Raw genomic sequence first — 23,743 nt, forward strand, 5'->3', positions numbered from 1 at the left:
GGGAAAGGCTAGTCTCTGCAATAAGTTGTGGTGGGAAAACTTTATAACCACAGGCAGAAGGATGAAATTTGACCCTTACCTTACACCACTCTTCTGGTTCTAAGTTTTTTCCCCATCTATTTTCCAAATCTTAACAATTAAGAGTATGTTATTAAAGGTGTAATTACTAATGCAAAGGGGAAAATATATCTTATAACCAGAAACCGAGCAATGTAGAACTTTGGTCTAACTTTCCCATGGTTATCAGAGGAATCATAATATTTATTTTCTATCCCCTTTGATCTGGAAATTATTAGTGCTACTTTATACTGGTAGCACTCCTTTTCTTTCATTGCTTACTGGGTACATCAGTCAATCCACTTGAATATCTGTTTTAAGTGAATTAACCATAGAGGTTATGGTGGGCTCCATAGTTGAAGGATATTGCTTCCTATAAGAAGGGTGCATTGGGCAATCTTATGAAGTTGTGCATTATGTGTAATTAATATGATTTAACCAAAAAAGGCAAATCATATATAAAGGAGTAGCAATGAACTATCATCACAGCGCACAATTTACCCCCTCTTTCAGGAATTCTTGTTGCTCTTAGAGCCAATGCATGTCATGAATGGCAATCCTTGCTCCAGAGCCAAGAGGAGAAAAATTTCTGTTTTAATGGATTTGTTCATCAGCCATGTTTTCCTAAATATTATCAGTTATGTACATGGGATCAATTCTTTGGTAGGTAGGTGATAAGAGTAGAAAGTAGAGATATTGGATAAGTGATGGGAAGATGGGTTTGGGTAGAATGTCAATTGAAAGAAAAACAAAAACAGGAGATTACCTATAAAGGTATCTTTATTAAAATTACCCTTTAAATAGTTTACAACTGTGATTGACAGTAACATTTTCAATTTGGGTATCAAAGTCATCAACAATCTTTTTTTTTTTAAATTATGTGTTGGACATTGAACCTATTTGAGGTGTTGTGATCATGCTGTGGACAAATATCATTTAATTCTAACCTTCCTACCAGAGCAATGTTATTATTTCCAACATTTTCAGATGGAGAAACTGCAAGTCACCAGCAGAGTTATGCCTTCTTCCTGTTTCTCTGACTCTAAAGCCCAAGTTCTGAACCACTAGGCTTTATTGCCTGCCTCGCTATGGAAATTCTGGAGTCAGACTGTCCAGGTCAGCACTACAGCTCATCTCTTAAAGACTTCATTTTAGTTGCTTAACTGCTCTGTGTCTCAGTCCACCCTTCTATAAAGTGTGGGTGACAGGAGAGCCTACTTCATAGGGATGTTGTAGATCGCAAATGAGATTCTGCAAGGAAAATGCACAACAACTCTCGGCTTGTTAGTAAACACCCATTATACGTTGTCTGTGATTATTACATGCTATGCATTTAGGCTGTGGCTATATGGGAAAATCCTAGGTTAAAGCCGCCTTTGTCCGATTTTGAAATCCTAATTAAAAGAATGGTAATTAGTCAGTGTCCAGTTGGCAGAGATACATGTTCAGGCTGAGCTGCTAAATTCTGTAAATCTTTCTTTTCTGTTACCATCTGCAGGTGGAAAATAGGTGCTCTTTGCATTTTATGAAAAGTGAAAAGGCAACTCAGTTTCCTTCCTTCCCTTTCACTGGCCTTCTTTTGGACCTCATAGGGAGTGAAATGGTTGGATCTCTGCCCAGTAAACTCCTTTCAGGAAGACACCATTTCACTGAAGCATCACACATACTGATGGAACAGGCGTTAGTCTTGGAACTAGACCTACTAAATATCAGTCCTAGTTTCACCTTTCATCAGCTTTGTGACTCATGGGCAGATTAGTCAAAAATTATGAAATTCAGTTTCTTCATCGATAAAATAGGAGTAATATTTACCCTAGAGCAATGATTCTCAGCTAGAGGTGACTTTCGTTGTCTTGACTGAGGAGCAGAGGTGCTACTGACAGCTAATGGGTAGAGGCCAGGGATGCTGGCACACATCCTACGGCGCACGGGATTCAGCCCCAACGTCAGTGGTACTGAGGTACTGAGGTTTAGAATCTCTGCCTTAGAGTGTTGTTGCTTGAATGAAATAACAGTATTTGTGAAGCACTTAGCCTCGCGCATGACGTGTGGCAGGAGTTCATAATTCATTAATGTCATCTGCCAGGCGTTACTCACTAATGTGAGTTTCCAGGCTTCTGTCAGGTCCAAGCACTGTGATCAACTAATTCACACGGAGGTGTCACACTAATTCCTCTGTCAACGGTATATGCAGTTAAAAAGTAGGCCTCTTAGAGGCTGATTCTGAGTGTGTCTCTATGATGGAATGTCAGCCCTTGGCACCTGGGGAAGTTTGGTTTCCCCTCACCTCCTCTTCCCCCACAAGGAGGCAGGAATCTGGCACTGTAATTTCTTACCTCTCCTCACTGGTTGTGAAGATCAGTGCGATGATGCAGGTAACGCGTCCAGCCCTGTGTATGGCATAGGGTGGGTGTAAACGTAGGTCAGCGTTATCATCACTTAGTGTCTGTCTGTCTCTCTCTGTCCATTAGGCTTGTGGTCATATTAAAGGAATCTGCTTTCTCCACCCTGCTCTGTCCTGTGTTAATCACTGTGCTCAGTAATGAACTCTTCCTGAGAGCTTTTCTTCCCCAGATGATGGACTGCTGAGATAGGAAACCCTCCCCAGTTGGGTTTGATTTTGCCTACAAGGTCCCAGACAGGGCTCGAGACCTGCACCTGGGCTCTGACAGCACCGCTGGGCCCCTTTCTCTTTCCTTATTGTAAAACGAGGGTGCTCAGTGGCCTGGAAGGTCCCTTCTGGGTCTCTCACTCTGTGGCTCTGCCTGGGCCAGCCCACGGCGAGTTCTGCATCACACCCCGGTTGGCCTGCTCATGGCTGTGCTTCTCACGGTCCGAAGTTTTCTGGTTACCTTCGACTTCAAAGCTGTTTATGACTAATAAATGTTCTAAGACAGTTCTTTTATTTTATCTGTGATTCTCAAAAAAATCACAGTGTTCTCTGGCTCTTAAACCACTGCTCTGGGTTAATTTGGCTTTTTTTTTCTTTCACCAGGAAGCTCAACAGAAGTTTATGTTTGCTTTTACCAATAAGCCATAGATTATTGTATTTTGATTTTACCCTCTTTGGGAAGGTATCATATATTGGTTGGTTATTGAAAATTCCTTAAGCGGTATTGGCAAATGTTAAATCTTATTCATCTGGCAAAGGGCTTTTTTTCCTGTGCTAATTAAGTGCGTGCTTCAAACACTGTTGATTGCTGCCAGGGCAGCCCGGGTAGAACGAAGGCCGGCGGAGGGGTGTGACATACCCTGACATCAGGAAGGGTGCCAGAACTCTTCAGCCTTCATTTACTTTATTTTCACTTCTCTCCAGTGAACATGGGGAAGGGAGCTGAGGTTTCTTTTATAAATATAATGATAAAAGACCCATGAAAATCTACATTTTCAAGTTGTCTAATCAATTGATTAATTTCTAAAGTTACTGAAGGGCTGGAAACCCTGGGACTATCACATCTTAAAGTCAATACTTTAACCCTTTTGGCTTCTTAGTGTTTTTTAAATGTTTCTAGTAGAAAATCCTTGTGACGTTGAATAATGTGTCCACCAAAAAGAGCAGAGACTTGGTATTAAAAGAGATCTGGGTTTGAATTCTCAATCTTCCACTTGTAAACTCAGTAACTTTGGATCAGATAGTTAACCATTTTAAGCTACAGTCTCCTTGCCCATAAAAAGAAAAGAGAATACCATCCACTTAACAGAGTTACTGTGAAGGTTAAATTATCGAAACTCCTAAGCACAACGCTAGGCACTTAGGGTCCTCAACAAATGAGAGCTATTGTTTTGATGCTAGGTTTCTGGTTTTCGAGGTACAGCTATTATCTCGTTCACTGTTGGAGTAGCTGGGTACAGCAGGTGGTAGTATCATTACCTTTGTGTGTCTTTTGAGAGTGTTAGTCAAATTTGTTGGGACTAGTGTAGCAAAGAGGCTATGATTCCAGAGAAGAAACAAGTTACCTGCAAAGTGGCTCAGAAAAGTGATTGTACTTGTGCCCTAAAGCACAGGCCAGTGTCAGTGCTGGAACTGCACACGTGCTGAGAGCATGGAAGGTAAGCTAGACAGATATTAAGTATTTCTATGAATTTGATGTCATATTCAAGACTTACTGTAAGTAACACAACATGAAATTTCCCTAGATTAGGCAAAAAGAGAATTTCTTGGCTTATAAAATCATAAGCCTAGAAATGGGACCAACTTGTGATACTGATAGATGGAGGGCTTGGTCTCTTGACTGTTCCTCTTCTTCGTGCATGACTGTCCTCTCCAACCAATATGGAAGATAGCCAGTGAACTCACATTCTCCTAGCTTGGTGTGTTCCGCATCATAGAACAGATATTACCCATCAGTTTCAGCAAAACAGCCCCAGCAAGGACTCCAGTTCGCCCAACCTGGGTCACATGACCATGCCTGAATCACCCACTGTGCTTGGGAGATAGGAAGTTCACACGTGGGCCACGTCCTCCTCTTGTGGCTAGGCACGGCACCATGGTTGACAGCCCCTTCAGGACACCATGGAATAGGGAAAGGGCAGCTCCCTGAAGGAAAAGAAGGATGTTTTTACTGGAAAGGGGAGACAAACAAACCTTATAATAATTTCATATACGTTTCATTCTAAGAGAGAAAAGACTGTGAGATATTGATTGAGAGGAGTTGTAGGGGAACTTATTATTTAGGGGACTTGTTCAAGCTTGTGAAAACTGAAGAAGAAAATCGTGAAAGGAAGTGGCCAGGACGAAGGGGACTGAGTGGGAAAAGGGGATGAGGATGGGCTCCAGAGCTCTCTATGAAATGGCTGAGAAGGGCTTTGGGGGACAGGAGTAATTAAATATGATCTTAGCTGAAAAATGCTGAGGCTAAGAGGAGGAAATACAATAAGGAGGAAGAAAGCAAGAAAAGGACACAAAGGACCTGGAAAATGAAATAAGTGTGTCGTTAAGGAACACTTGAAAGAGCAAGGCGGTAGAGCAGGAGGTTAAAATTCAGGATTTCTTGCCATGCACACAGCATTGCACTGCTTTATTTAGAGAGAGACCTTAAAGGTGAAAATCCTGAGCTAGGGCGGTGTCTGAACTTCAACAAAGTGGAAAATTACGTGCCTAGAGACCATAGTTGAGTGGCTAGGAAAGTTAATTTTTACTTAAATTGTATAATGCCTTTAGGGATTTGGGGATATTAATAGATAATTATGAGTGATAATTAGCTAATATACATATATCCAATTATTCAGTTCTGGATGGATTTTGCCATTATTTCTGTTGGTGAGCATGCTTTTTGTTTTTGTCACATGTATATTAAATGTCTAGTGATACGCTTAAATATTTTCCATTCTAATAACCTTTGCATATCTTTTTTTTTTTTGGCAGAAGGTTTACTGCCTCTCACATACACTCTAAGCCAAAAATGACTTTCCGTATGCATCATCCATTTCCTCTTCCATTCATTTTCATGCAGGTATTTCCCGAACATCTACCGTGTGCCCCAGAGTGAGCATTAGAATTCACAAGGGAATAGACATAAGCCTTAACACAGGCAAACAGACATTAGACCAGCCTAGAAACACATCCATAGTTATGCAGTGTGGTTGTGTGATGGAAACGGGCTGGAGGTTGGGACTGGCTTAAACTGTGTTGGGGGAGAGAAATATAAAGAGCTTTGAGAAAGGAATGTGTAAGCCGAGCTCTAGAAGACAAAAAAGAGCTGAAGAGGTGAAAATCAGAAGAATGAGTGCTGCTGGCAGAGGGAAGAGCCAGTGCAGAACCCTTAGTAAGGAATAAGAAAGGGCAGTAGGGCAGCAACTGAACTGAGGCGATGATTCTTTTCCTTCCCTTCCCTAACTCCTCTATTATAAACTCACGTGGTCCAGCAAGTCAAGAGCTGTGTCTTTCTTTTCTGCTGCATCCCTGGTGGGGTCAGTGTGCTGTTACTAAGCTGTTGTCTCTCAGCTCCAAACCCACCCCTCTCTACTGTGCAGTGTGATGCTGGGGCTAGGATTCAGCTCACCACCCTTTTCATTGACCCAACTGGCTTCCTGTTAGGTTCTGTCCATAGGGGGCGCTAGGGGAAGACTGTAATACAGGGAGAGAAGGACTCCTTTGTTTCCTGCTCATCAGCATCATCCCAGAAGCAGTTGGTCCCGGTTCCCAATTTTGTTTCTTTTTCTGTAATCCCCAGACCAGGCCACTTCAGAGAGACCAGGACCAGCAGGCAGGGTGCCCTTCTCAGACACCTGGGTCCCACCTCCACAGGATGCCTCTGGCAAGGTTCTGGTTCTACTAACCCCATCGTCTCCCCAGCCCTAAGGGAGGTAGCTGCCTCTTGCGGTCACTATCTTGGACTCCTCCATGCCACTTTTTTGCATTTTCACTCCTCCAACGTCTGCTTAAACAATTCCTGGTATTAAATTCTCCCTGTTAAGAACAGGTGGAATGTCTGTTTTCCTAACTGGCCCTGACTGATGCATAGGTAGTTTCACTGTTTGCAGTTGCCCAAACTTGCCACCACTTAATGAGGGTCCCCAGCTGGGCCCATCCAAGGCCAAATGTCCATGAGTGGAAAAGGTCCGTCGCAAGCAAGAAATGATGTGATGGTCAAGCTGGAAGATGCATTTTGCACAATCTGCCTGTTTCCAATCTCCACTATGCAATATCTTTTCCAAGGCTGGCAGAATTATAAAAGTATCAATTTGGGCATTATTGACTTTTCAGCTGGGATACCAAGAAAGTGTTTCAGCAGCCTCGATAAATTAAATCTGGCCACCTAGCTCCCAGACTGGCAGGCTCCTACATCATTGACAGAGAAGACAGGGGAAAGCAGTTTTCCCAGCTGTTGCTGTAAATGATGTGCATTGTGTTCGCAACCATTAGCAGGTGGAGGATTTGAAGTGTGGGTAGATTGCAGAGCTGCCTCTTTTAAAAATGCATAAGCAGTTTGTGAGTTTGCTAAGTCATGTTTCACTCAGCTCGGTTTGAATTTTTCATAGGGGAGAAAGATTCTGTAGTCTTTCCTCTTCTATTCCTTCTTTGTCAGTAAGAACTTAGGGCTACAGTGGAAAGGGGCCAAGTCCAATCATATAATTTTCTTGATTGGTCCTCAATTTTTTCCAAGTTGTAAAATGTTGGAAGATTTAGTGTTTAAGGACTTGAGTCTATTGAGTTTCCTGCCCTTCCCCGTTTGATCCAAAAGACAGATTCCTCCAGGCTCTGGGTTTAAATTTATTCGATGTGTCTTCCAGTAAAATTTTACCCTGGAAGACTCATCCATTTGTGAAATCCTAAGCACTGCAAACTGTAAAGGAGCCTTCTATCCAAAGTGATGCCCTGGTCCCTCACTATCTACCAGACACTGTATGTGCTAGCGGTTACTCTCCACTCCCAAGACAAAGGCAGACCTTACGAAATGCTCAGTAGATACTTCCCTAATGAATCTCGTTATAGCATCAGTGCTCTTCCTAACGTGATATTCCAGCCAGACCTCAGCATCCATTGTACAGCATGTTAGTGGCAGCATCACCATCATATCTAACAAGCTCCTGACTGGTTTTGTTCCCGTAGGTCAGTGTCTGGCTTCTAGTAGAATTAATGTATATGGTGATTGAAATGCTTATTGGATGCCACAAACCATGAAACACCTTTGCCTTAAATTTTTCATTTAATTTTCCTAAAACCCTTATGAGGAAGATACTGTTATGAGCCTTATTTTTCAGACAAGAAAGCTGTGGTTCAGGGAGGTAAAGTAACTTATCCAAGCTGACACATTGTGGGGCCTGATTCTGGAGCCTGAAATTTGTCTGCTCTGCTATCAACTTCATATAACTCAACACATGTGTTTGTCTCACACATTTAATCATCAGACATTTATCAAACCTCTATTGTGTGCCAGGCAGCAAAAATTGATGTCCAACAAATTCAACAATGGTTTGCTTAAAAATAAGGATGAGCCATTAGCCTCTTTGGCCAGCAACTAGTTAATACAGCCCCTCAAAAGGCAGCAGGTGTTTTTCTTTTTTATTATCAATGAAACAGACTTCTCTTAGAATGAAATGGTTTTCTCTCTGTATCTGACTAATCAATTGTAACCAATTTTCTCCACAAATGGAGACCAAGTATTGAAACCTCAGGAAATGGGGAGCAAAAGTATGTTGCAATCTGAAGTAGCAAGGTATTTAGGAGATCATGGTTTGCTGTGATGGAGGGGATTCTAGAATACCCTGAGTTACATAATTGACCTTTCACATATCTTTCCGCCCTTTCCAGGGTTGGTGAGCACATGTCAGTGGGACTGCAAGGGCAAAAGGGTCTTCTGTGTTCTGGTTTAAAACTTCGGTCTTCTGTGGTTAAACTCTTGGTATGGGTAGCATCAGACAATGCTTCCAAAAAAGAAACAGCATGGTTCTCGTCTTACATTTTGGTTATTTTTCAAATTTCATAATGACTCTTCCCACAGCAACTCCCACTGGACTGTATTAATCCCATCGTCTTCCTTGATTTCAACCTAATATATAGACTTCGGAAGCCATCTTACAAATTATCTTTCCAAAAGAGTAAAAACATTCAAATGTACTCATAAAATATTGAAACATGTGGTAGTCTAACAGGCTCCCCTAAAATTAAGTTGTTCCATTTCCTTTTAATAGTGAAAGTGCTTAGAATAAGTAGAAAGTAATGAGAGAGTAATACTTCTGTTTTTCCCGGAAGCTGGAAGATCCCAGCTGACATTTAAACCCCTGCTCATCCCAGCCGTTCAGGCAGGAAGCAGCACATCCGTGCCAGGTTCTTGGCTGGGACAGGTAGTGGAGGGCTGCGTGTAGTTTTCCACATGAATACACAGAACTCCCTCCCATGATGGTGTTTGTGTTGTGAAAATGCCTTTTAGAAAAGCCTCGGGTTTCGCTCCAAGTCCACTGAACGGGATGACTTTACCATGAGGAAGGTAACTCTTGGGCAGGGAAACACAGGCTTGTATTTCCTCTGGTTCAGCTGGGTTAATGGCCAAAGTATTTTGTCATCTTCTGTAAAGGTAATAGGCAGGCGTATTCTAGCACATAGTTCCTCTCTTTTCTTTCACCTGTTCCTCTTTCTTTTTTTAGAAGCTGAGTTCAGTTTCTGAACTTTTCTCAAGAAAGGGCAAACTAGATCAGCTCTGACTTGATGTGATTACTTTTCCTTGACCCAATTCATTAGAGACTTTTCTCCATTGAGTCATATTAGTATGGGGATGGCCAGGTTTGCAGAGGCAGAGGCAGATTCTGCCTTCTGAAGAAGAAAAAACGTTCACCTCAGAATCTAGGCTGGCAGACAGAAAACGTTTCCTATCACTGATGTTTTCAGTCACCAGCTGGTACATGTTGAACAGTTCTTCTGTTGCACGGAAGATATTTATTTGTAATAGCCTGAGATAACTAGGATATTACTGCTGGGGTGATTCCTTTTGGCTAATTGGATTGTTGCATTTCACTTAATGGGTATATAAATACAATGATTCCACATTTTAAAAAGTGGTTTGAAGGAGCAGACATATATTTGAGATACTTTTGGCATTGTGATTTACAGGGACTGTTTCTTTTTTTTCACTCTCGCTAGAAAAAATGTAGCAATTGCTATAAATATTTACATCATTTAGATACAAAGAGGACAGGCGTTGTACAAGAAGACAGGATATAACTCTCCTAATAGTTTCCGTTCTAGGGCTTCTCTACTTTGACCACATTAGAAATGACAGTAAAATGGGATCTTTTTAATGTGACTTACATTCATGGCAATAAGATAAAGTGCAAATCAAAACTGGGTCTCCTTTAAAACATATAAACATACTATATTATCCATGTCCTCAATATTAGCGTCATAAAGTGGATTGATTTCCCTTTATTTTTTATGGCTTAAATACAGAGTACTATATGAAGTACCCAGTGTATAACCTGTGATCATCAAACAGTATTAAGTTCATAAATCCAAGAAGACTATGGTTGTTCAGAGGGTGGAGGGCTGGGAGCAGTGACTTACATTTAGGAAATTGCTTTGTGCCATGATTGGGGGTGTTTTAGTTCAGGGAGCCACCAACTGTGTATCTGAAAAATGGCTCTCCCTCTAAATAGCTGAATGCAGTACTATGAATCAAGCCGCAGGGAAACAGGGATAGAGGAACTCACACTGGCTTAAATATAAATGTAGGGGCTCATGTAAGTGAAAAGCTCAGTGACAGGTCTGCCTTCAGGTATGGCTGGATCCAGGTATTTACACATTTTTACTAGAATAGTCTTTCATTGAATTTCTACACTGTAACCCAAGCTATTTTCTGCAATTACAATAATGGACACTTTACTGTGTCTACCTCAGGGAGCTTATGGCATAGTAGCTGAGATGCCGAAGGTAGAAAAGAATTACAACAAACATGATATGTACAATAATAAAGGCACTTACAAAATAAAACCATAATTCAGAGTTAAACTTGACAAATATTTCTGAGGAGAGATGAACAAGGACTTTAGAGAGAAGTTACAAAATTGTTTTGAAAGAGAAGCAGGAATTTCATAAACAGCCTTGATTATAGTATTTGGGAGATCTGTATTCAAATCTGAGCTCTGCCATTTACAAATTGTGCAAGTTTCTTACATTTCCAGGGCCTTAGTTTCTTTGTATGGAAACTGGGAGTGGAGTTACTTTCTTAGAATTACCATGAGGGTCTGGCGAGTTGATGAGTGCACAGAGCTACATGGGGCTGGTGCAGAGTAAGCCTCCCTGACTGGTAGCTGTCATTGCACTCTCATGGACTCCCCCTGTTGTACCTGCCTGCAGTGATGCAGGGCATTAGATTAGAGTTTAATCGGCCTCAGTAAAATCAGCTAGCATTGAGTGCTTCCCGTGTACCTCAGACTGCATGTAGAGTTTCACTTGACGTATCTAAATCCGCCCTACAACTCTAGGCAGTAGGGGTGTTATTATTCTCATCTCACAGATGAGGAAACAGAAGCTGTGAGAATTTAAGGGGCCTGCCAAGGTAGTAAGGCTCATGAAGGGTGCAGCTGAGTAACTATCTGACTCCGTTGCCTATGGGTGGAAGCATTAGCCTGCATTTCCTCTTAGCAGCATCTCATCATTAACTTCCTCCCCTCAATGGATTTGGCTGCTGGGTAGTCCTGTTGCAGCCCGTCCTGTGTGCCATCTCACTTCTTTTTAAGACTCGATTGTGGATGCCTGTGTGTGTATTCAGGTGCTGTGTGCTACTGTGAGCTGAGCTGCCTGGCATTAATCCCTTGGGCCCTGTGCTTCCTTGCAGGTGAGCCTTCCAGGTGGTCATCCTCGCACTGTGACTGCTGCTGCAAGAATGGCAAGGGTGACAAAGAAGGGGAGAGTGGCACCTCTTGCAACGACCTCTCCACCTCCAGCTGCGACAGCCAGTCTGAGGCCAGCTCTCCCCAGGAGACGGTCATCTGTGGGCCCGTGACACGCCAGACCAACATCCAGACTCTGGACCGCCCCATCAAGAAGGGCCCCGTGCAGCTGATCCAACAGTCAGAGATGCGACGGAAAAGTGACCTGCTCCGGACTCTGACTTCGGGCTCCAGGGAGTCGAACATGAGCAGCAAAAAAAAAGCTGTGAAGGAAAAGCTCTCCATTGAGGAAGAGCTGGAGAAGTGCATCCAGGATTTCCTAAAGATCAAAATTCCAGATAGGTTCCCCGAGAGGAAGCATCCGTGGCAGTCTGAACTTTTACGGAAGTACCATCTATAGGGGCAGGCTGGGGGGGCGGGGGTGGGAGGAGAAACAAACCGTGTCACCATTTTGAAATAAACCTCCTAAACAGAATCCACATTTGAAAAGAAAAACAACAATCCACGTTTATTAGAACACAATAGCTCGTTGACCTATGACTACTGCCTACTTACCTAGTTCACCTTAACACGTAAAGCCACAGGGTAGATTTCTCTCCAGATGTGCAAATGTAAAAAAATCTTTTTTTTTTTTTGGTGGGGGGGGAGTTATTTCTTTGTTTGTTTGTTAACTTGGTCCCATGTGCTGAGTATCTTATCTCTAAGGAGAGCCAGCTATGTAAGAATAGCTGAGAAGACATGGGAATCCTTCCTCCCAGACTGGGTTTTTCTCTCATCTTCTACCTCCCTCCTTTGAATGAGAATATGGTAGAGACCTGGCCCAATGGCATGTGTTTGGATTTTTAAATTTTCCTTTTCCCTTTTGTTTATGGGGGAAGGGGTGGGGAGGATGGCAGATTTATATGACTTTTCACTCAAATCGATTATGTGCCAGTTTATATTGACCCCGTCTGCATGAGTATTTGTGCAACACAAGCACAACGAAGTGTGTATATACATGCGGCGCACGAGATCCCAGGGCCTGGACGTCCTAAGGGCTGTGCTCACGGTCCCAGCAGCACCCTCTTAGCGTCCTTCCGACACACGAGCCTCTGCTCTTTTCTTAAAGCCCTCCTGGGATGGTTTCCCAGCCTCTCTTGGCAAGGCTTCCGAACATCCAATAACCCTCATCATCAACAAATCGTCTTCCTTATTTCAAAATTAACACCCTCAGGCTCCATTTTACCGCGATGCTCTTTCTCTGTGCTAGGAGAGCTAGTCAAACTTTCTTTGTATTAAAGGAACCCAAACACCCATATCCACAAAAATGACTGCAAAACGACCCCACACTCAGCCTGCCCTACCCTGGGCTGAATTACTTTCCTTCTCTTGGTATTTTCAGAGCTCTTACTGCCCGTGTTGTAACGGTGTGGCCTTCCCACATAGCCCACGTTGAGTTCTCTGCACTCCTGTGTAGCCGTGGGAATAAGAACAGCACAGAGTCCTTGAATAAGGCTCCCACCTTTTGTGCTCAGAGGAAAGTGTTTTTCACATCCCTCCTAATCATTTCTCATAACCTTTTAAAACTACAGTGCTACATTGTTACTTTCTTGTAGCCAGATCTGTTTGCCTTTGGGATCTGGGATTTGGCTGTGTCCATACTAGGACTTGGCCGTCACTGATGTCTGTGAACAATCCATCTGGATAACTGGAGCCCCGAAATGATGACTCCGGCTTTCTAAACCGTCTTTCTTGATTACACCCTTGACTTGTATAGACACAGCCAAAAAGAAACTGTGAATAGCCATCCATCCATGTGACTCTGTATTCTATTCACCTACCAATAGTTCTTTCATAGACTTGTGGTAAATGAAGATTAGAGGCCAAGTTTTACCTTCAGCATTCCTCATGCAGTTAAGTGGGAACTGAAAAATAATTTGTCCATCATTAATTGTGTGCCAAGCACTCCTAATTTCTTTCTTTTTATTGTGTGTGTATGTATATATGTGTCACAGGTAATAAAGGCAACTGGATGGTGTCTGTAGGAGGGAAAAATAACGACCAGTGGCTTCTTTTTGAAATCTTTGATTGATACACGTTTATCATGTAAGAGATCCGTCTTAATTTCTGTTATTATACCCATTAGTATATGGATATCTTTCTGAATTTTTTGTAATTCTTGCCTTCACACCCGGGCAACAGACTTGGCCAATGGTTTCTTGTCCTGATGGTTTGAATGGAGTTTACAGTTTTACTTAAGTAAAAAAAGAAAGATCATTTGGGGAGTTGAGTTGTCAAGAGAATTATCATTATGAATTTAAGTGGTATCTTTTTATGTGTTAATATATTAGTTGATGTTTGATCTTAACTGCAACATAGCTTTGTAAAGCCTACCAGTAATCTTCAGTCTTTTCAATGTTTCTTTATGCCATATCAGAATACCACCGTCCTAATAATAGAAGATTTTGCATAGATCATAGAACTTCATGGGTCAAGAAGTTAAATTTGGTGAAAATGTCCCCAAACTCACTTTGGTCAGATGATTCTTATGGTCCTCCTGGAAGTGCTGTCAAAGAGTTGGGGGTCGGAATAAGAAGGGCAGAGTCCCAGCTTCCTTAAATTTCAAACTTGATTGTAATGGTATCAGATCAAGACACACTAGTAAGAATTAAAGAACTAGTAAAATGGCAGTCAACCCACTACTCTTACCGCATACTTTAAACAGGAAATTGAAGACTGCAAAGAAAATGTTCATGGCATCACTTCTCTGTCCTTTGCCCCGTCATGACTTTTTTCCTGGGTAGGCAGTCTTCATACCCTCAATGAACAAAACTAGTGGGAAGTCTGTTTAAAACAACAATAAAATTTTTAATCTGGGTCAGGTCTAGGCTGACACCCACCCCAAAGTGTCCAAATAGCTGAAACAACAGCATTCTCTTCTTGTGTGTGGGTGTTTGGTGCAGAGGTGATGGTAGACCTGGCCGGTGAAAGATTCCGCAGGGGCACCGAGTCAATGGACACCTTCAGTCCTAGCTTGAGTGGGGTTCAAGTGAGGGCTACGTGGCCTGCAACACTGGCAGCAAGTTCTGGGTGAGTTAGAAGGTTAAATACTGTAATGGCCCTGGTAGTCACCATGAATCAGGCCCATTGTCCTGAACTTAACATAGTTTTAAAAACGTGTAGTTCAGTTCCGGGCAGAATGATACATATGGTTTGCTTCTTGAATATTCGTTATGACAAGGGCTGATATTCGTTAAGCATCAAATGGGTCAAATGGATGAGGACTCGTATATGCAGAGCCCCAACTTAAGTTGCCTCCTGGAAAATTCTGCAATGCTGAAATCCCCTGAGCTTTGAGTGTGGGGAGGCGGTGGTCATTCACTATGATATGTGGGTCTTCTGAAGTCAGAACCGTATTTATAATGTCCTCCTACCCACTATCAAAAAGAGAGTGACCTGTGTTCAGCAGGAAAGGGGGAAGACAGGAAAATAAAACTGTGGGATCACTGTGGTAGTGTGCTCTCCCTGCCCTCACTAAGAAAAATACTGCACTGAGAAATGGCCATAAAACACAAAGTGAGGCGGCTTCCACAATACGCAGTGATGTTGTCTTTGGTAATTGTAGGCACAGTTATCTTCTGGAAATGCATGCACGGTGAATTATAATAAAGGGGGAACAGTGCACAAATCATAAGTGTTCCCTTTGCTATTTATTCTTCCATAGCTTTGTCTATCCCCAACTAATTTGTTTGTTGGGGGCACATTTATTAAAAGAGCTAACATGGAAGTTTTCACTTTTCCATTGGCCTTATTTGATTCAGGACCACCTTTATCCATAGGCGTGGATGTGTATTGTTCATTCTGGGTCATCTTTGTTGTCTTTGCATGTGTTTCTGGATTACTTTTGCTTCTCTGGGCTTTTGTTTCCTTTCTGACTATCCTTTGTGCCAAGCGAAACATGCTCCAGGGAGGAAAAAGAAAAGGCGTATTTGGTGTTTTGCAAAATTACTTGACACCAGGTCCCGGAATGGGAACCAAACTTTGATTCTCATCTATTTTTCTTGGTTACAATTCCAACCTTGCAACTTGGTATTTATCATAGTGGATTAACTAAGAGCACTTCAGTGCTGATGTTTTTTGCCACTAGATGTAATGCCGTGGAACTTGACTAACCTTGGTCTTCTAGATGTTCTTTCCTAGAGTTAAGACTCTCTGAACTTTTAGGAAGAATTCTTTGTCACCTCCACTCGACCTAGCAGTTTTCAGAGGGAAAGTGCAGAGAGTCATTTTTCCCCCAATGACTCTGGCAGAGAGATGTTTTTTGCCAATTTGCATGCTGGGTTATAGGTTTAGCGTGGGCTGTTTCTCTTTTAATGTCTTTGTATTGTTGGCATCTTGCAATCTTGATGGCCCACTATTCCAATTTATTTATTTTCTTTTATACTGTCAAAATAACATGCTAGAGAAAGAATCAGAGTGAGCATTCTGTATTCTGAGTTAAAATGGAGTTAGATGTCATTTGTACGAGTCTGTACAATGATTAATATCTGTAGAGAAATTAGACCAAATGAAACCTGCTAGAATGGTTTTGATTTATATTGCCTTCATCATTCTGATTTTAGATGAAATGGTTATTGCTTTCCACCCCTGCTGAAAAAAGAGAGTGTTAAACTTTAATAATCACAGCACCATGATGCAAGCACAAAGCTTGTTCATTTGAAGTGTCTGTTTTTCTCATCTTCACATATACTTTAGAATAGAGACTCTTTCTCCTGTGACCTCCTCTGCAAACTTTTGGGCAGTGTTTCCAATACTCAGCATGCATAAAATCATTTGTAAAAATGCAGATTCCTTCACCCTAACCCTGGAGAGTCTGATTCAGAAACTTCAAACAGGGCCAAGGAATCTTCATTGTGCGTCATTATCCTTAATGATTTTAATGAGATGGCTTGTGGACCTTTCTTTGAGAAACTGTTCAGAGACAATGCGGAGGTCAACATATCTCTCACTTCCTTGTGGTACTTCCTCTCTCTTTCCACTGCAGATAAGTCAAAGCATGCATAATTCATTATCTTAAGAGAAAAGACCCCAAAAAGGAACACCCAGCACAAGGGCAGAGTAGATTTCCATAATTTCTTTGTCCTTTCACCTGCCTGTCAATCATAACGTCGTCTCCATGTTGTGTATGTTTATGCCTTTTTTTTTTTCCCATGCTGAAAACCTGCATCAGTATAGTTTTGTGGCTGGGTAGATGGGAGCACGTGTCTGAGTGAGATGTGCCCTAATGATGCCCAACAAGGAGTTGTTCATTTCTAGGCCCTTACGCGGTTCGGGTCAGAGGAACTTGAGAATGATCCATAATTTAATGATGTGTGTGGCCCCAAAGGGGGTTCCAATAACTGCATGCACAAACTACCCAAATGAATATGGAATGATTAGTGATTTCAGCTGTATTTCACAAATAAAATCCTAACTCATGGAGCTGCTCAATTTGTCCAGTTTGACTCAAACAGGACTAGGAGGCTCTCAGATAGTTGAAGACCCTGAACCCCAACATTGATTAAAAACTTCAAGCGAAACCAATGAGGGAGAATAAATTTAAAAAAAAAAAAAAAGAAAAGAAAAAAAGAAAGAAGGAGTGGATTCAAAATAGCTGTCATAGTCCGTAAGTAATGACATGAAGTTCTCTAATTTTCCAGGCACTCTGACCAGGAGAGGTGGCTGTACTATGATTATTCAGAAAGAAAAAAAATTTGGAGGTTTTTCAATGATCCACTTGGTCCCGTCCATGTACGAGAGTAACTAGAGAGTTACCAAACTCCCACATGCTACCAGAAATAGAGAATGGATGACTTAAATTCATGCTTGTCATGATCATTAGTTAGCATTTAAGTAAAGACTACTACAAAGGAAAGTAAATAATGGTTAATGAAACTAATGAACTTGAGACACTAATTAAGATTACTTGGCGAAGAATTTTAAAAAATAACAATAACTTTAAATTTGATTCAGTTTGCCTTCCCTCATTTACTTCCCAAGTGGGATTCCTTTACTTCCCCAGCTTCCTAATCTTTAAAAAATGTTCCTCTTGTTTGTGAACAAATTGTGTCGTTTACTGGATAAAGAATTTTGAGTTCTTAAACTGTCATCCTTGCTTTATTTAGGAAATTTACTTTGAAAAGTCTAAAGAAAAATGTGTCCCCGTCCAGTGACTATCAAGGAGTTTGTCCTGGGGGAAGAAGGCAGTGATGTTCCTGTTAATCAGCTTTCTAAAAGCACTTACATGCCAACTGGAGGATTTAGTAAGTCTCCTCTCTCCAGCGACCTCTTCCATCTTGTCAGTTTATTCTTAGAATTGACCTTTAGCTAATTTACCTGAATTTGCACAATAAAAATCAGCATAACTTCAGACTCTTCCCCTGCTGATGTTGGCTCCATCCATCACAAATGGAAGAGGACTGATGATGCACAACTAAGTAGTGGAGGAGAATTGCTTTATAATTGCATCTGTCTGTGTGTGCACGTGTGTGTGTATGTGTGTACGTGTGCAGTTTTTAGGTTGGTGTTGGGTCAGTGGCTAGTAGTGTCCGTGGTAATGCTATCCAAGTGCAAGGATAAAGTTCTTTGGTTACAAAGTTTAACAGCTTTGAATTCAGCACTTTGAATAGTTTTTCTTCACTGTGGGTATCAGTCTTTGAGAATGTTGAGAAGAGCTGGTTTCCCGATGCAAAATTCAAACATTTCAGATTTCTAGATAAAAACCAAACTCATTTTCATTTACATAGTCACTGGTGGCATCTTACTAAAAGAAAGAAAAAAGAAAATGAATGCCTGGGAAGTTAAATGTGCATCGAATTCACACTGATCACTAGCAGTTTTTGTCAACTGCAGCCAGTGGTCAGTGTTTTATCTTGTAGGAGAGAGACACACAGAAACACTTGCAGGAACAGCTCTTTTCTGATTTTTGTGACTTATGTGCATTTAAGGCAGCAACTCGCATCCAGGGGAGATTTAGCACCCCAGGGGACTTTCCCCAATGCCTGGGGACATTTTTTGATTTTCATGATTTGAGAGGTGCTACTGGCATCCAGCGAGTAAAGGAAGCTGCTAAATATCCCACCGTGCACCAAACAGACCCCACAACAGAGAATTATCCAACCCCACATGTCCATGGTGCTGAGGCTGAGAAACCCTGAGTTAAGGGTTGGCTCATATCTTCTAAGACATTCTTAACCATGTAGAGACAGACTCTGGGTCAAGAGAGAGGATGAAATGAACAGCAACAATTTGTATCACCTTAATTCTGTACAGTGTTCACTTATTATCACTTTATATAGATGTAAATGCTGAAATTTGGAGAAAAATGTCATTTTCTCCCAGAGTTCCCGTAGTGATGAGGCAGGCCTGTGGGCTAGGACTCTTTCTTCTATCTAAGTCTTTTTCTGCCTCAGGAAAAATGCTACTTCAGTGGAGTCATCAACTTTATAGCAGCGAAATGTGTTTGCCGTGAAGCACTTTGGGGGCATTTTCAGTTAGGTGACCCTATGAGGGATGTTTTTCAAGCTGATCAACAGTAGACAACAAGGTGCTCTCAGAAATAAAACAGGAAAGAGGGAGCAAGAATGCTTAAGAACAGGCCAACGACTTCATTGTCTTTAATGCTCAGTGTGTCCTCCATTACTTTGGGTTGAATATCCCCTCACTAAAGATGATACTTAGATCTTGGAAAATATGATCCTCATACTCAGCTGCCCTCACGCCCTTGTTGTCAGAGATGTGACAAGTCTAGGCACAGGCTCTGGCTACTGAGCCTTATTTCACTCGTGCCTGCTGACTTTACTAGGACACAAAACAGGTTTTGTGTCTTAAAGAATTTGACATTTTTCTTTTACTCTAACATGCTAACCTCCCAATGATAGAATAAAGGTCAGATTATTCTACCTCCATGTCATACAAGGGAACCTGAGGACCCAGAGAGTTTACGTTAGTCATTTGCCTGTTCATTTGTTCATGCGTTCATTTAGGGCCCAGTTTACTGTGATAAGCATTGTTGTCTACTAGGGACTAGAACTTGGGTTGTTGAGCTTGAATTCATCCAGATCCTAGGCTGACATTATCCTGTGTGTAGTTCTGATCCACTTTGTAGATTTACGGTTTAAATATCAAGTTACAAATAATATATATGAAGGATTTATTATTATGTGCCAGAAACTCTGCTAAGAACTTTATATACCTTATCTTATTTAATCCCATAATGACCTAATAAAGTAGTCCCTGTTACTGTCCTCTTTTTACAGAAGAGGTCAGTAACAGAAATGTAAAGTAGCACATCACTTGACAAGGGCAGAGACAGGTTTTCATCAAGGTTTCTTAGACCCCAGAGGCTGACAGTTTAACCACCTCATGATATAAGCTCTTCTCTCTATTTTCTGGATTTCACCTTTTAATAGTTTCTTCTAGTCTAAGCAGAAGGCAGCCAGGATGATTCCAGCCTGAAATCCTTCCTGAAAGTCGCTAGCTATTTTGAGTAGCAAGTCCCATGAGGCATGCACATCCCTAGGGGATAAAGGACAGGTTTGGAGGGGCACTTCTGCCTACCAAAGACTGCTTCATGGAAGAAGCCCGATCAAGGGGCAGTGATGTTATAGAAGAGAGATATGGTGAGGACGGTGCCCTCTGAAACCCACAGCGGTCAGCTAGCTTCCAGTTCACCAAGGCAGATTTCACGAGGGGTAAGACAGGTGTCTGTGTATGCGCGCACGCGTGTGTGTATGTGTGTATGCATGAATCTGCTATTTTCACCTTTTGGCTTTTTAAACAATCTCAAATTTTGTTCATGACAGGTCAGAAATCTGAATATGATTGACTGCCCCTAGTAGCTCATCATTACTGTTCTAAGTTGGAAAAAAGGGAGGCAGCTAGAGAAAAGAAGCTGCACTGAAATGTGTGAGTGTGTGTGTGCGTGTGTTGTGTATGTGTGTTTATGTATAAATTTTTGTGTATATATGTATATATGTGTGTACATCTATCTAAATGTATATAAATATATCTATACATTTGTATACATATATAAGCAGATCTTAGTTTGAAACTGTTTGGAATTTTGAGTTTGAGGGATTTATTATTATTATAATTTATTTTTGATTACTAGATAGTCTAATACAGTTCTAATTTCCAAAATTCTCTTCCATTATGAGTATAATGTATGTATCTATGGTGCAGAGAATATGATTAGAATACCTAGGTTTAACATCTGTGGATGCAAAACCAAACAAAAGTGCATTTAAGGAAAAGCCAAACTTGGAAAACCTGGCTTTCTTATTTGAACCATTTGTTGGAATTTCAAACTACGTATTGTCTAACTTGTTCATTAAAAAACAAAACAAAACAAACAAACAAAAAAAAAAACACCACCACCACCAAGTAAAGGTGGTGATGTTTAGGAAGAAAATAGAGGTCTATGGCAGCATAAATCCAATGGTTATCATGCCAGTGGTATTTCGCCTGCCTATTTGTTAATTTACTATCTCCTTATTGATTTCACTTCATCATTCATGGGGGTCCCTGTGGCCTTACATGATTTTTAGGTGGGGCTCATTATCTGTTTAATTATTTTAAAGCTACCGTAAATAACTTATAATATGCATATTGTAAATATATACTAAAGCTCAAGGGCACATTGTAATAATAACCAAACGTTTTCTAGCCTCCTGCAAATAACCCTTTAAGCCTGTTTATACAGATACCAAAATAGTTGCTCAAAGAAGGAACAACATAAAAGTTAAATGAAAGAAAATGTTACTTACCTGTTTTGGCATCCGGTAGGCATAGGACCAAATGACTGAAATTTGGGCACTCTTAAAGATACGGTAAGTTATGTTTTTATCCATAGCCATGTGCTTTGCATATTTTGGAGAACATGAAAGGTGTTTTAAGTCAACCTATGCAAACAGAGCTTCCCTGGTGCTCCTTGGGATCAGTTTATTGCACACAAGCTCATACCTTCAGAAGCTCAGCCTGGCTCAGCTGATAGTCCAGGCACAGACTCTCCCTCCCAGGGGCCTGTCAGGTTAGCTCAGTCAGAAACATTTGCAAACCTATTGAGAACGGTCATTCACTTTTTCCCCAAAGGCTCCCTGCAGATATGGTCTTAAAAGCCTAGGAAAGAAAATCAATTTTGTACCAATTAAATGTTCTAATTAGGTTTAAGGACACTTAAAGAAGGAGTGGTTGGTTTTCTAAAAAATTTTGGAGCAGAGGGAGAGGTTTAACACCAACCTGGGCTTCAAGTTCCCGTCTCATTTTTCTTTCCTTTATTTTTATTCCAAAGAAGTATGTTGGATCAGGAGAATTTTGCTTAAAATATTCTGCTTAGTTTAGAAAAGGACAGATTAATGTTTTTTGTACATCATGTGGGGTGGAGAAGTGGGGGTGCCCAAACCCCTCATCACCCTGTTTCTGACTCATGAGTTACTGGAGTGATATCCTACTTGAAACATGGAGAAGCAGAAACGTAGAGCAGCTGCATTTCAGAGCCTCAGTGAAAGCTGTTAATGGGATCTACCATAAGTGGGTTACCACTTCGATTAGCGATGGCATCTAGCTTGTTTCCCTGATAGGAACTTAGTCTGTAAAATCAAGACCCTTTGGGTTGGCTGAAGGAATTGAACTAATGATCTCAGTTGAATTCCTGAGCATCTTTTCCCCGCATCTCTTCAGATCCAGCAGAGCACTGAGTAGAATCTAAGAAACAACATAATTTGTCCAAATTAAATCAACCTGTTTAAATAGGATTAGCACCACTGTTGACACTTACAAAGATCCTACTGATTGGGATACCTGGAGATCTCCAAGTACCGTTTGCCAGGGACTGTCAAGCTCCTCGTACATTCCATCTCTGATGCTTTGAATGTGATGTCACCATAGACAGAGGAGTCTGAATTTTGCTGGTACTAACCCTGAGTGGTGATCTGTTGGGGCCTTGCTCATGTTCCTTTTTCCTGACCTCATTCAAGTGCTTGATGACTTGGGTCGGTTTGTTGCACACTGATGTATACCAAGTGACACCCACTGAAATTACCTCTTTTCCTTTCGAATGCAGTTCACTTGTACATAAATGTAATGTCAAATTGTTTACAGGTTCTTTTTTTGTGTGTAATTGTGATAGCAGATTTAGCTCAAACTTTAAAGGAATCTGTTTACTGAATTGTGTTAAAAATGAATGTGCTTATTACAGTATAAACATCATTAATTATGGACTCACATGAATGCATGTCTACCTGTTGTCAACTCCCAGCAGCTTGGTTATCCAGCAAAAAGTCTGCAGTCTGTGAATAGCAAAATATACATAAACTTCTGTGACTCTGCTAACTCAGTAACTGTTTTTACCTTGGTATGTAACACTGTAGATTTCAGCCTGCTGTATTTCTTTCTTACCTATTTGTTTTTGCAAGAGAAACATGATCTAAGATAGCACTTCTAATTGTCCCAATGGAATTGCGCACCATTTTGGCGATCATTGGTCCACCCAAAAGGCAGCTGCCTTGTGCTGGAACAATGGCCCTGAGCAACGTATAAATATATATACATACATATCTATGTATGCAATATCGACAGTGCTAATTATTACCATATATAGTCTCACTGCCAATGGAAACAAGCTATTTTCTTTGGAATCACTGATGGATATACAGAGATTAATTTGCTACTAACTGCTTTCATATTCTGTTTAGTTCCTAGAGTATGGTAAATGACACAAGTGCAGTATCAGTATTGTAAAACTGTGTGGTGAAAACTGCAAAAGTCATTCTGTGGATATATTTTAAAAGGCAGACCAGAAACTATATTTCAGATCCTTGTGTGAATATAATTACAGAAATAGGTAACTATTTTTTATGTGTTTCCATAGATGACTCCATTTCATATACATTGTAATTTAGCACCAATCGTAATAAATCGTTTGGTAACATTCAGTTGTTATAGTTATCTATTTTCAGTGTCCGTGAGAGACTGATGATTCAACATTATTTCACGCTAACTCAAGAATTTCAGATGCAAGGTAATTACCGTTGCAATTAGTTTATTTCTGGTTTGTTGTGGCAGCTTGCTGGACTGGGGTATAAAAAGGGAGACTCAATAAGTTGGTTATTTAACATTCTTAGAATGAGACTGCAGTGAGCTGAGGCCCTGTCGCTGCCTCTTCTTAATCAGATGGCTTTACGCTGTTGATCCAGCCTCTTTGGACCACAGTTTCCTCATCTGAAAATAAAGAATAAAAATAATAGATACCTCATAAGGTTCGTGTGAGAATTCAATTAGATAACCCAAAGTACTCAGCACAGTATCGTACATTAAATATATGCTTAATAATCCCTATTCG

At 41.0% G+C, this 23,743-nt stretch overlaps 1 protein-coding gene across 2 annotated transcripts in view; it reads left to right on the forward strand.

Moving 5' to 3' along the window:
- KCTD16 (potassium channel tetramerization domain containing 16) overlaps positions 1 to 23,336 on the forward strand; it is a 245,208-nt gene extending 221,872 nt beyond the window's left edge. For both annotated transcript variants that reach the window (XM_010950568.3, XM_010950570.3), the window contains exon 4: positions 11,331 to 23,336. In XM_010950568.3, the coding sequence (XP_010948870.1) occupies positions 11,331 to 11,785 (455 nt within the window). In that variant the 3' untranslated portion in view covers positions 11,786 to 23,336. The remainder of the gene's footprint in view (positions 1 to 11,330) is intronic.
- The last annotated feature ends 407 nt before the right edge of the window (positions 23,337 to 23,743 follow it).

Source organism: Camelus bactrianus, chromosome 3 (genome assembly GCF_048773025.1).
Source record: "Camelus bactrianus isolate YW-2024 breed Bactrian camel chromosome 3, ASM4877302v1, whole genome shotgun sequence".
Lineage (NCBI taxonomy): Eukaryota > Metazoa > Chordata > Mammalia > Artiodactyla > Camelidae > Camelus > Camelus bactrianus.